At 41.8% G+C, this 13155-nt stretch overlaps 1 protein-coding gene across 3 annotated transcripts in view; it reads right to left on the minus strand.

The window, feature by feature from the left end:
• The window catches only part of Sntg2 (syntrophin gamma 2), a 201540-nt gene extending 199276 nt beyond the window's left edge, over window positions 1–2264 (minus strand). Inside the window, exon 1 of one of the 3 annotated variants that reach the window (XM_021202074.1) lies at window positions 2046–2264. Coding sequence is in view for 1 of the 3 variants with exons in the window: in XM_021202073.1 (XP_021057732.1) it covers window positions 2046–2117 (72 nt within the window). In the remaining 2 variants the exon portion in view is untranslated. The remainder of the gene's footprint in view (window positions 1–2045) is intronic. The other 2 variants (XM_029540556.1, XM_021202073.1) reach the window with 2 other exon arrangements.
• Between the last annotated feature and the right edge of the window lie 10891 nt (window positions 2265–13155).

A 13155-nucleotide genomic window follows, 5' to 3' on the forward strand; every position in this document is an offset into this window, starting at 1 on the left:
AAAAAAAAAAAAAAAAAAAAAAAAAAAAAAAAAAAAAACATTCACTAAACACAAGTCCTGCTGAGAACTGCAGACTCAGTCTATGGAATGGTTGATTCTCAGAACAGAACTTTAGGAAATGACCTAACTCTGAAAATGTGTGTGAGCCACCAAATCTGGCCCAATTGCTATTATTCAAACAAGCAGCCATTATAGTGAATAATTGTACTTTTGATGTCAGAGAGAAAAGTTAAAATAAGGCTACATTAGATCCAGTATAATTATTTTTCTAAGTAGATGCTCCAAATTCTGGGAACGGAAACGATGGCATAGCTAGGCATCGCAAGCTCAGTCAGTAATGTTATGCACAGTGATTGTTAAGAAACTGCGGAGTTCTTCAAAGGTGTCTATGCTCCTGGGATTTGTCAGACACCATCCATCAGAGGTTCAAGTACTGCAGCATGAACTGCAGGTAACACAATCCTGGGGTATTGAGACTGTGCAAGGATCAATCTTAGCAGATTTACTTTAAATACAACCCCGAACCTCACACACTGGACTTTAGCACTACATTACTGCGGACAGTTCCCTTCAAGTCCAGTTCTGATGGGCCATTTCACATCATCAAGGTTCCTGTGACACATAAGATACTGAACAGGTCTTGGACTGTCTTTGAGACTTAGTGATCAACATGGAGCTCAACAAGCTTATTTGAAGACATCCGTGTCACGCATGCACTTAAAACTGAAGTCTGCCAAAACTCAACGGAAAGGTTCAAAGTAAAATAAATCACTTCAATTCTTCTAATGGTAACAGTTACTAACAAGACTTGTTGCAAGAATATTTCCCCAAATGCACTGTGGGAGGACATTCTATTGAAGTCCCGAGAACCACCAGAAAACCAGAGGCACTTGCTTCCTTCTATTTCCAGGTAATCTAAGTGGATTTCCTAAGTGTGAGTCCCATCTACTTGTACATTGCAAAGTATTAAAAAAACAAAAAAAAACAAAAAAACTAAAACAAACAAAACCCAAAATCCTACCACATTTCACCCCAAAATGTGGACGATGTTGAGGGACCCTGTAGGATGGGTTCAGTTTGCAAAGCAGATACACTGGTCTCGACACATTAAACATACCACTGTGCACTAGCAATTTCTGAAGCCTTGTGACTGGACAGTTAGCAGCCACTGCAGCTTACAGTCTTAGAAACCTTTGTTACCCTAAAAGGACCTTATATTCTCCAGTAGTGCTGAAGGTTTGGGCGCCTGAGCAAAGTTAAAAAAGGAGGCGTGACTGCACCCCAGGACACACGCACACAGCTTCCTAAGGCCACGATAAACAGCTGCTGTCTTGCACCCTTTCCAGAACACTTGGCTGAGTTGTGTGGGTGGCAACTTGAAGGTTTCCAAGAACTTTCCGTTTTTTGTTTAAATCAACATTTCAGGGTTTTGTCAATCAATAGTTCTCGTTTTTTTGTTTTTTTTTTTAATAGGGGGGTGGGTGGGTGGGTAGGACCTAGAATAGACTTTTAAAAACATGTTGCAAAGTTGGCCCATCAACATCCTCTTGGTTTCTGGGAGATACTGAGCTGGTGGCCCAAGCGATAGGCAGATAGGCAGAGGCAGTCGGTACCACACCACATCAAGGGGACAACAAGAACCCCTGCATAGTGCCTGAGCTGCTGCCAGAGCCCCTGCCTGGGACCAGAGAGACCACTCCTCGGAGGAAATACTGGACAGAGCCCAAACCCCATGGTCTGGAAGACCTTAGTTACCACGCAGTAAAGGAAAGCACCTGTGTCCCATGACCCAGATGTTAAAGATAAGAAAATTAAAATCCTGCACGCTGGTAAATGTGATGCAAGGAAGACAAGATTGCGGTGCCCAGGGGCTAGTGTTATCCACTATGCCCAGGGCCCAGAGCCAACCCCCTCCCACAAGAGCCACCCGGAAAGGGGGGACACAAGGACTCAAGAAAGGAGGAGGCGCTGGGAGAGGAGGGTAGGCAGGGAGACTGAAGGGACTCAGAGGTTGAGGAAGAGGGCCTCCAGGGGACCCCACTCACCCGCGCGGGCACCAGTAGGTGACTAGGACGCCCGAGGGGGGCGGCCAGGGACTGCGATCCCTCGGCGCTCATCGCCGCCCACGCGGCTAGGCGTGCGCTTCGGGCTCCGGAGCTCCTAAGTCCAGCGCCAGCACGGCGCCCGCGCCCCTCTGTGGACCCGCTGGGGCGGACAGAGCCAGCAGCCACTGCGCTAGCAAGCAGGGCAGGCACGGAACCCCGCCCACCTCCCAGCAGCCCGGCCCCTACTACACTGCTCACCGCCCACCAAGCTCCGCCCGTTACCATCAAGCCACGCCTCGTGCCCGGTAACCCCGCCCATCAGCTCTGCCCTTCCACCTCCAGTCAGCGAGGGATAAACTGGTTTGTGAGAGCTCTAAAGCTGGTTCCCACCTCCTTGCAGGGACCATCACTTCCCGCACCTTGGTCAGCAGAGTAGAAAGCTTTAACAAGCTCAGATGCGCTCATCCCTTAGGGTTGGAAGGCTAACCGGGCACCTGGGTCATTGGGGACCAGGAAGCTATTACCAGTGGATTCTGGTGATATGATCACTGGCACTTACAGATGCTTCCTGGCCACTTCTGCTGGCAAAGCTTCTTAGATTCTTAGTGTATTGGTACTTTGTCCTGACAACAGCCTTGGGTCCTTTTGGTGTTTCCGGATTTCTACACCGTCGCCTAGCCTGGCTACCCTAAGGACCCCCTTTCTGGGGAAAATGAGAGCATATGAACGTACTAAGTCCTTCAGCCTCAGTGGTCTCCATTCCTGTATGCCTGTCTTTCCCTCTCTTGGCATCTACTTTGGGCTCCAGTTCTCACTCTGAGGCCACCCTGAGGTCTGTGCCCCTAATTTCACTCTGCCTCCCTCCCTCACTTTCCAAGAGGGCTCCAGCTTAGTCACCAGTCCCAGTTAAGAACGTCTCTTATTTGATCAAATTTGTAACAAAAGAAATGTCATAAAAGTGATATTGGATTTTATAGATTCACATCATACTAGTATAAATGTAAGTAAAAATTAGTCTGAACTAAAAGTCTATGCCTGTCTGCACCCTCACCCAAGGGTTGCCAGTACTCAAGTAAAAAGCAAACATATATTTTCCTCCCTCTTCAGGTCTTATACCTCAGCCCTGTCACTCACAGGCATGAATGTGCCAGTGGACAGCACCCTGAGATGCTTATCTTGACTTTACTGCTGCACTGTTAGGAAAAAATGGCCGTCTAATGTGGGGTTTTCATGGCCCACAATGGACAAACAAACCATGCACAGCCAAAAACCTGAGCAGCCCTGGGTTTGTGGCTTTCCACATTCCCAAGACTTATTTAGTACCTGCCTTCAATTCTGTGGCTTTGGTTCATGGACAAAGAGCATTACGACCATCCTTTTATGCTTTCCCGGTATAAAAAAAAGCCTTAGATGACCGGATAAAAAATGTTTAGCAATTTTTTGTTTGTAGAAAAAACCTAGCATAAGAATGAGATCATGCAGCTCATTTGAAGTTGCATTTTGAAAAGTACATGAGTTCAATCTCTGAGAAATCAGAGCTCTAAAGATAGACGTTTTACAAAGGGAAAACTCATCCCATAGTCTGAAGGAGAGACAAGCATGTAGCTATTCATCATGTTAGAGTTGGTAGCCTGAATATTAGTTCAAATTTTGCAAGTGAAAAAAAGACACGGGCATCTTTTGCTGAAACCTAAGCTAATTATTAACTTGTTAAATTCCGTGTCTTTCTTGGTGCTCACTGGAGCCCTGTCTGTACTCATTCTGTTTCTTGATTCAGGATATGTGACATGCACCAGGGCTGCCTTGGGAAACTATAGAGTTCAGGCTTGAACTGTAGTTTCTCAGATTCAAGAGCTAGGACTGCTCGTAAACAGTCCTACTGTTTCATTCCCGAAACAGTAGGACTCCAGTTCACAAAAGTTAATAGTAAAACATTGACCAGCCAAAAAAAAAAAAAAAAAAAAAAAAACCCTGAGCAGGCCTATGTGGTGTGAATTTCCTACAGTTTGACTCAGAAGTTTCCATGGTGCAAGTAGAGTTCTTTCCTGAATGTTCCCCAAAGTGAGTCACTGTCTCCTTAACTATTAACTCCAGTTAACAGAAACACACAGCCGTTGTGACAGGAAAGCCATGGCACTGGGAACCGGGTGAAGCTGGTGCATTGCGTCTACAGTCAGGAAGAAGGAAGAGATGAATGCTTGGTGTTCAAGTCAATTTCTCCTTTTTATTCAGTCCATGACTCCACAACGTGCATCGATGCAGCCCACATTCAGAGCGGGTCTTCCCACCTCACTTAAATCAATATAGGAACTCCCTCACTAACATGCTCAGATGTCAGAATACAGTCCAGGAATGGAGTCTCCTGTGAGGAGAAGTCTAGGTGCTTGTGGGAACACCACGAAGAAAATAAGACAAGAGACTGGCAACCTCCATTTCTTCAAAACAAGGAGTTGTTCTTGGAATGTGTTTTTGTACTTCTGGGTATAGTAGATAGCAGTGAGTTTCTTCAGATTACTTATTACGTCTTGCTGCTCTTACTCAATTAAATATTTATGCCTCTTTGGGAAAACATGTTTTTTGCCACATGACCTTTGTCCCCCTGACTGGATACAGCTTGAATCCATGAGAATGTTACCCACATGACCTTTCTTTCCTCTCAGAGTATAAATTGTCTGGGGCTCTGTATAAAGTTGGCTATTGAGTCCTTAGTCTACCTCATTTATTGGCTTTTTTTCTCCCAGATCTCTCAGCCTCTGGAGCAGTGACACCCATAGTTTGTCTTCCAGAAGTGGTTCTGCTTTCTTCCAAGCAGATACTCAGTATTAACCACAAGATATGCTCACCCCATTTCTCTGAAGCAGAGGAAAGGAGGCTGTCAGTGGTCTTGGTCCTACTGTCTGCATCAGAGGGACACAGCAAATGTCTGAAAGACTAACCATGAGGCCTGCCTATTACTAGCTAAAAGTGGCTTCTGTAATGCCACCACAGGGTCCCTGTCTTTGACACATGGGCCTGGGGGGGGGGGGATACTCAACACCAAACTGTAGTCCCATCCTTCTGTAGAAAGCTTATGCTTCGATATCAGATTTTTTTTTTTTTTTTGCTAATATAGCAAAGACTGATTCAAATTATACAGATGTTTCTAATAACGTCCATTCCCATTTGCTTTCCTTGGCTCCAGGTCTAGCTCTGGATCACGTGTTACTATGCCAGGAATTGCTTCAGTCTTGATATTTTGAGTTTGATTGAACTCTTTCCCTGGTTTGATTTATTAATATATACTTTTAGTGCTATCACAATACATTAGACTAGAAAGCATGATGCTAAATCTGCCCCAACTCTCATCATGTTAACTAAATCACTTGGTTAAGTTAATGACTCCAGACTTATCCACTGTAAAATTAAGTAATACATATTGTAAATACGCAGAAAATTTTTGACCATAAGCATGAATTGGTTCCTCCATTTCTGGAACGTGATATCTCAAGGATGAGTCACTGTCTCACCTAGTATCTGTGGCCCAGTAGCTGAGCGTTACTGGCCGTGAAGGTCTTCTGGGCTCAGGTGGCCCTGGAATTATGTTCAGGTCGCAATCCTTCTCCTCCAGTCAACTTCAAGAAACGCATGTGGATAGCATCTGATCTCCCTCAGAACAAGCAATAAGGTATGGTCCCCAACTACTGTATGGCCTAGCTTCAGAAAGCGCCCACAGTACTGCCAGGAAGAGAGACTGTGATCGACTTGTGGGCACTGTTCAGTCCTTGTGTGAAGAAACGGGGACAGCACCAGCCGGAGAGCATCCCGTAATAGGGACTGCAACGTCACGTGTGTGACAGTGGGTAGTTGGGATGGCCATTGGTGTGACCCTTGCCATGCCCATCATTGAGAGTGGCCAGATAATAATCTTATAGTGTCATTGTGTGTATGTGTAGGTGTGTAGGGGGATGGGCACTAGGCTTGGATTGATGATCATTTGAAAAGTACTTTGGCTTTTTGCTCATCAATTTTATTATTTCCTTCCACTTTGTACAGGCTTAATATCTGGAGTTCTTTATGTTTATTGGGAAGGATACTCAGCATATTAATGCTGTCCTCCCTATTTTTATAAGCTGTCTATTCATGCTATAGTTTTTTTCTTTGGGGGGGTATTTTTATGTATGTATGTATGTATGTATGTATGTATTTATTTATTTATTATTTTCTTTATTTACATTTCAAATGCTATCCCGAAAGTTCCCTATACCCCCGCGCCCCTGCTCCCCTCCCCACCCACTCCCACTACTTGGCCCTGGCCTTCCCCTGTGCTGGGTCATATAAAGTTTACAAGACCAAGGGGCCTCTCTTCCCAATGATGGCTGATTAGGCCATCTTCTGCTACATATGCAGCTAGAGACATGAGCTCAGGGGGTACTAGTTAGTTCATATTGTTGTTGCACCTACAGGGTTGCAGCTCCCTACAGCTCCTTGGGTACTTTCTCTAGCTCCTACATTGGGGACCCTGTGTTCCATCGAATAGCTGACTGTGAGCATCCACTTCTGTGTTTGCCAGGCACTGGCATAGCCTCACAAGAGGCCGCAATATCAGTGTCCTTCAGCAGAATCTTGTTGGCAGGTGCTGGGTTTAGTGGCTGATGATGGGATGGATTCCCGGATGGGGTAGTCTCTGGATAGTCCAACCTTTCATCTTAGCTCTAAATTTTGTCTCTGTACCTATATCCTTTCATGGGTATTTTGTTCCTTATTCTAAGGAGGAATGACGTATCCACATGATGGTCATCCTTCTTGGTTTTCTTGTGTTTTGCAAAATGGCTATAGCTTTTTTGAAGCTTAGTTTTTTCTAACTTTATTAAATATTAACTTTACTATGACTATTTTAATTGATGTTTATAGATTGTAATGTGTCAAATTTAAGATGACAAAACTTTCATTTCCCCATATTCCTGTATTAATTCTTTTCAACTAAACAGGTTTTACTTCTTTTTTTAACAAGTCAAAACTCAGTCATATTTGTCAACTCTTTTTTTCTGTCTCTAGTCATTTTTGATTATATGATCTTATCATTAGTCAAGAGGCATTATAATAAGGCTGTGAACCCAGTTTTGCCCCTGTAATTTTGGAATAACATTATTTTACATGAGACAGTTTAGGGTTGTAGCATTACCCTCATGCAGTAGATTATGACACAAGCTTTCTCAGAGAGCCAGAGGCTGACATTACCCGCAGTATAGAAGATGATCACACGGGGGTTGTACACTGGTGCAAGCAGGTGTGTGGGGCACTAGCAGCACGGGAGGAGCTCTGCCTTGGGTCCTCAACAGACCTGATGAAGCTGCTTTGAGGATCTAGAGCTCCAGAGATGGGGGAGATGGGGTCCTGCACATTGTATCCAGGGAGGACAAGTACTGGAGAGCATCTATGGCTGTGCTGATCAGTCATATGGCGAGGGGAGAGACTGAGGTTCTGCGGGTGACCCACCTATTTGAGAGCTTGTGCAGATGGTGAGGGAGGCAGCTGGGATAAGTAAGGAAATGAAACTGACTTTGTGGTTTCTAGCTCCAAGTTTTCAGATGCAAGTGGTAACCTAGAGTAGCTGCAGAAACCAGAAAAGTCAAATGGTACAACAGGAGACGTGGGGGGGGGGGGCACAATAGAGAGGGAAATATCAGAGTACAAGTATTTTGGATGAGTAAATGGAAAAAAGAGAGGGAAGTTTTAACTGGGGTTGGGGTGATGATAAATACAGAAGAAGGATGAAGGCAGGTAAAACACCAGTCATAAGAAACCATACCATTAACTGTCTAGCTAAAAATAGCAGTAATGCATGTAGTGAGTATATAAATACACATACAGAGTGAAAAATTCTTGACCAGTAATGATCATTGTAAGAGCCTCAACAACTAACAAAAGCCTCAATACAAACATTAAGAAACCCTTTTTGGATTTTCCAGCCATCTGCCCTACCACCTTCATCAAATGTGAGGATCCTGAACCATACAGGTTGGCTTCCCTTTCCTGACCCATCTTTCCAGCTCGCTCAGTCTTCTGGGGACACCCCAAGCTGCCCTGAGCACTCTGCTATCCCCAGCAGACCTCCATTCTCCTGCCATCTCTCTGCCCACCTCCATCAGAACTGCAGATCCTGAACCATACAGACCTGCTTATTCAGAACCATACAGTCAAAGGATGCCCATCAGAGGCCTGCCACAACAGGAGCATCAAGGTTAACCCTACTCCAAATACCTACTACAACATTAACATCCAGACACCAAAGCCATCCAGATGGCTAAAGGCCCTCTAAAGAACACAATCAACAAAAGCAAGGGCAATATGTCACCTTCTAGAGCTACCCTACTACAGGAAGCCCTGGATATCCTACCTAACACAATGGAAGGTCAAAAAAATGACCTTAAATTCAGTCTTACAAAGATGATAGAGGCCTTCAAAGAGGAAATGAATAAGTTCCTTAAAGATATACAGGGAAATACACAGGTGAAGGAAATAAATAAAACTGTGCAAGACCTGAAATTGGAAATAAAAGCAATAAAGAAAACAAAAATTGAGGGAATCCTGGAGATGGAAAACCTGGGGAAGGGAACAGGAACAACAGAATACAGGAAGTAGAAGACAGAATCTCAAGCATAGAAGATACAATAGAAGAAATTAATAATTTAATTTCAAAGAAATGTTTAATCTAAAAAATTTCTGACACAAAACATCCAGAAAATCTGGAATACCATGAAAAGACCTAACCTAAGAATAATAGGAATAGAAGAACCTGAAGAGTCCAAGTTCCAAGGTGAGAAAAATATTCTCAACAAAATTATAGAAGAAAACTTTTCCAAACTAAAGAGATGCCTATAAACAAACAAGAAGCTTATATATCACCAATCAGACTGGCCAGAATAAAAATTCTCCCAGCATGTAATAATTAAAACACAAAATCTACAGAACAAAGAAAATATTAAAAGCAGCAAGGGGAAAAGGCCAAGCAACATACAAAGGCAGACCTTTGAGAATATACCCAACTTCTCAAGAGAGACTCTAAAAGCTAGAAGGGCCTGGGCAGATATATTGAAACCACTAAAAAAAAAATGCAGATGCCAACCTAGACTACTATACCCAGTAAAACCCTTAATCCCCATAGATGGAAAAAAACCAAGATATTCCAAGACAAATCCAAATTTAAACTATATCTATCCACAAATCCATCCCTACAGAAAATACAGAAAAACTCCAACCCAAGGAGGATACCTACATCCAAGAAAACAATTATCACTGGTCATTAATATCTCTAAACATCAATGGACTCAATACCCCAATAAAAAGGCACAGGTTAACAGAATGAGTGGGAAAACAGGATCCATCATTCTGCTGCATGCATGAAACACTTCTGCGATAAAGCATTACCACAGAGTAAAAGACTGTGTGAATATTTTCCAAGCAAATAGACCCAAAAAAACAAGCTGGAGTAGTCATTCTATTATCTAATAGAATAGACTTCCAAAGAAAAATAATCAAAAGAGACAGAAAAGGACACTTTACATGTGTCAAAGGAAAAATCTACCAAGATGATATCTGAATTCTGAACATCTATGCCTCAAATACAAGGGTACCCACGTTTGTAAAAGAAACATTGCTAAAGCTTAAATTGCACATCAAACCGCACACAATATTAGTGAGAGACCTCAAAAAATAGTGGGAGACCTCAACACCCCATTCTTATCAATTAACAGGTCATTCAGACAAAAAAACTAAACAGAGAAATAATAAAACTAAGAGACATTATGAATCAACCAGTCCTAACAGACATGTATAGAATATTTCACCCAAACACAAAAGAATACTCATTCTTCTCAGCACCTCGTGGATCCTTCTCCAAAATTGACCATATAATCAGTCACAAAGAAAGCCTCAACAGTTACAAGAAAATTGAAATAATCCCTCTTATCTAATCAGACCACCATGGATTAAAGCTGGATTTCAACAATAGAAACACAAGAAAGCCTCCATGCTCATAGAATTGAAGAATTCTCTACTCAGTGATATCTGTCCAGGGAAGAAATAAAGAAATTAAAGACTTCTAGAATTCAATGCAAATGAAGACACGATATATAGGAGATAATGAAAGCAGTGCTAAGAGGAAAGTTCATGACACTAAGTGCTTCCATAAAGAAACTGGAATGTTCTCATAGCACACACACACACACACACACAGAGAGAGAGAGAGAGAGAGAGAGAGAGAGAGAGAGAGAGAGAGAGAGAGAGAGAATCCAAATAAGCAAATGCAGAAATGAAACGGGAGGCAGTCACTGAGGAAATTCAGAGAATCATTAGGTTTTACTTCAAAAGCCTGTATTCTACAAAATTGGAAAATCTTAAAGAAATGGATGATTTTCTAGACAGACACCACTTACCAAAGTTAAATCAATGATCTTTGGTAAACTATTTAGAGTCCTATAACCTATAAGGAAAACAAAACAAAACAAAAACAACAAAAATAGGAGTCAACTAAAAAAAAAAGCCCCGGGCCAGAGGGTTTTAATGCAGAATTCCTCCAGACTTTCAAAGAAGAGCTAACATCAATGTGACTCAAACTATTCCACAAAATAGGGACAGAAGGGAAAGTGCCAACCTCATCCTATGAAACCATAGTTAGTCTGATACCTAAACCACACAAAGACTCAAGAAAGAAAGACGATTTTAGACTGATTTCACTTACGGACATTGATGCAAAAATGCTCAATCAAATCCAGGAACACATCACAAACATCATCCAACATGATCAAGCAGACTTCAGCCCAAGGATTCAGGGATGGTCCAATACATGAAAATCCATCAATGTAATCCACCACATAAACAAACTGAAAGAAAAAAACAATCACAGTATCATCTCATTAAATGCTGAAAAAGCCTTTGGCAAATTCCAAAATGCGTTCATGGTAAAACTGTTAGAAAGGTCAAGTATACAAGGCACATACTAACAATTATCAAATCAATATACAGCAAGCCAATTGCCAACAACAAACTAAATGGAGAGAGATTTCAACCGATTCTACTAAAATCGGACACAAGACAAGGCTGTCCACTCTCTCCCTATCTATTCAATATAGCACTTGAATTTCTAGCCAGAGCAATAAGACAACTAAAGAGATCAAGGGGATACAAATTGGAAAAGACGTCAAAGTTTTGCTATTTATGGATGATATGATAGTATACATAAGCAACCCAAAAAATTCTACCAAAGAACTACAGCTGATAAACACCTTCAACAACACGACTGGGTACAAAATTAATTCAAAAGAAATGCACAAATGATAAATGGGCTGAGGGAAAAATTGGGAAACAACACTGTTTACAATAGCTTTGAATAATATAAAATATCTTGGTGTAACTCTAACCAAGCAAGGGAAAGAGCTATATGACAAGAACCTCAAATCACTGAAGAATGAAACAGAGGAAGACATAAGAAGTTGGAAATATCTCCCATGCTCATGGATTGGTAAAATTGATATAGTGAAAATGGCCATCATACCAAAAGCAATTTATAGATTCAATACACTTCTCATCAAAATTCCAGCAAAACTCTTTACCGGCCTTGAAAGAGCAATTCTTAACTTCATATGGAAAACCAAAGAACCCAGGATAGCCAAAACAGTCCTGAACAATAAAAGAACTTCAGGAGGCTCTGTGCCCCAGTGCAGGGGAATGCCAGGGCCAGGAAGCAAGGGTGGGTGGGTTGGTGAGCAGGGGGAGGCAGGAGGGGATGGGGGTTTTTGGAAAGGGGATAACATTTGAAATGTAAATAAAGAAAATATCTAATAAAAAAAGAATAAAATTTAAAATGTTAAAAAAAAATCCCCATCAATGACCTCAAGCTATACTACAGAACAATTGTAACAAAAACTGCATGGTATTGGTATAAGAGCAGACTGCTTGATCAATGGAATCAAATCAAACACACAGAAATAAACCCACATACCTATGGGCACATGATTTTTTGACAAAGACAATAGAGAAAAGAAAGCATCTTCAACAAATAGTGCTGGTCTAACTGGATGTCTGCATGTAGAAGAATACAAATAGATCCATATCTATCACTCTGCACAAAACTCAAGTCCAAGTAGGTCTAAGACATCAACATAAAACTGGATACACTAAATCTAATAGAACAGAAATTGGGGAATAGCTTTGAACACATTGGTACAGGAGACAGCTTCCTAAACATAACACCAATGGCTCAGGCTCTAGGACCGACAATGGGACCTCATGAAAATGAAAATCTTCTGTAAGGCAAAGGACACTGTCAATAGGACAAAATAGCAGCCTGCTGATTGCAAAAGGGTCTTCACCAACCTTATATCTGACAGAGGGCTAATATTCAAAATTTACGAAGAACACAAGAAGTTAGATGCCAACAACCCAAATAATCCAACTGAAAAATAAGGTGCAACGATATACAGAGAATTTTCAATAGAGGAATACCAAATGGCTGAGAAGCACTTAAAGAAATGTTCAAAGTCCTTAGTCATCAGGGAAGTGCAAATCAAAACAACTCTGAGATTCTACCTTACACCTACCAGAACGGCTTAGATTAAAAACTCAAGTAACAGCACATGCTGGCAAGGATGCAGATCAAAGGGAACACTCCTCCATTGCTGGTGGGAGTGCAAACTTGTACAACCACTGTGGAAATCAATTTAGCAGTTCCTCAGAAAACTGGGAATAGTTCTACCTCAAGACCCAGCTAAGCCACTCCTGTGCTCCACCATTCCACAAAGACACTTGCTCAACTATGTTCATAGAAGCTTTATTCATAATATCCAGAAACTAGAAACAACCTAGATGTCCCTCAACTGAAGAATAGATAAAGAAAATGTATACATCTACACAATGGAATGCTACTTGACCATTATGAACAAGCACATCATTAACTTTGCAGACAAATGGATGGAACTCGAGAGTATCATCCTGAGTGAGGTAACCCAGACCCAAAAGTGGATATTAGCCATAAAATACAGTATACCTATTGTACTGGCTAGCTTTGTGTCAACTTGACACAGATGGAGTTATCACAGAGAAAGGAGCTTCAGTTGTGGAAATGCCCCCATGA

This window comes from Mus pahari, chromosome 7, assembly GCF_900095145.1.
Source record: "Mus pahari chromosome 7, PAHARI_EIJ_v1.1, whole genome shotgun sequence".
In the NCBI taxonomy this organism is placed as follows: domain Eukaryota; kingdom Metazoa; phylum Chordata; class Mammalia; order Rodentia; family Muridae; genus Mus; species Mus pahari.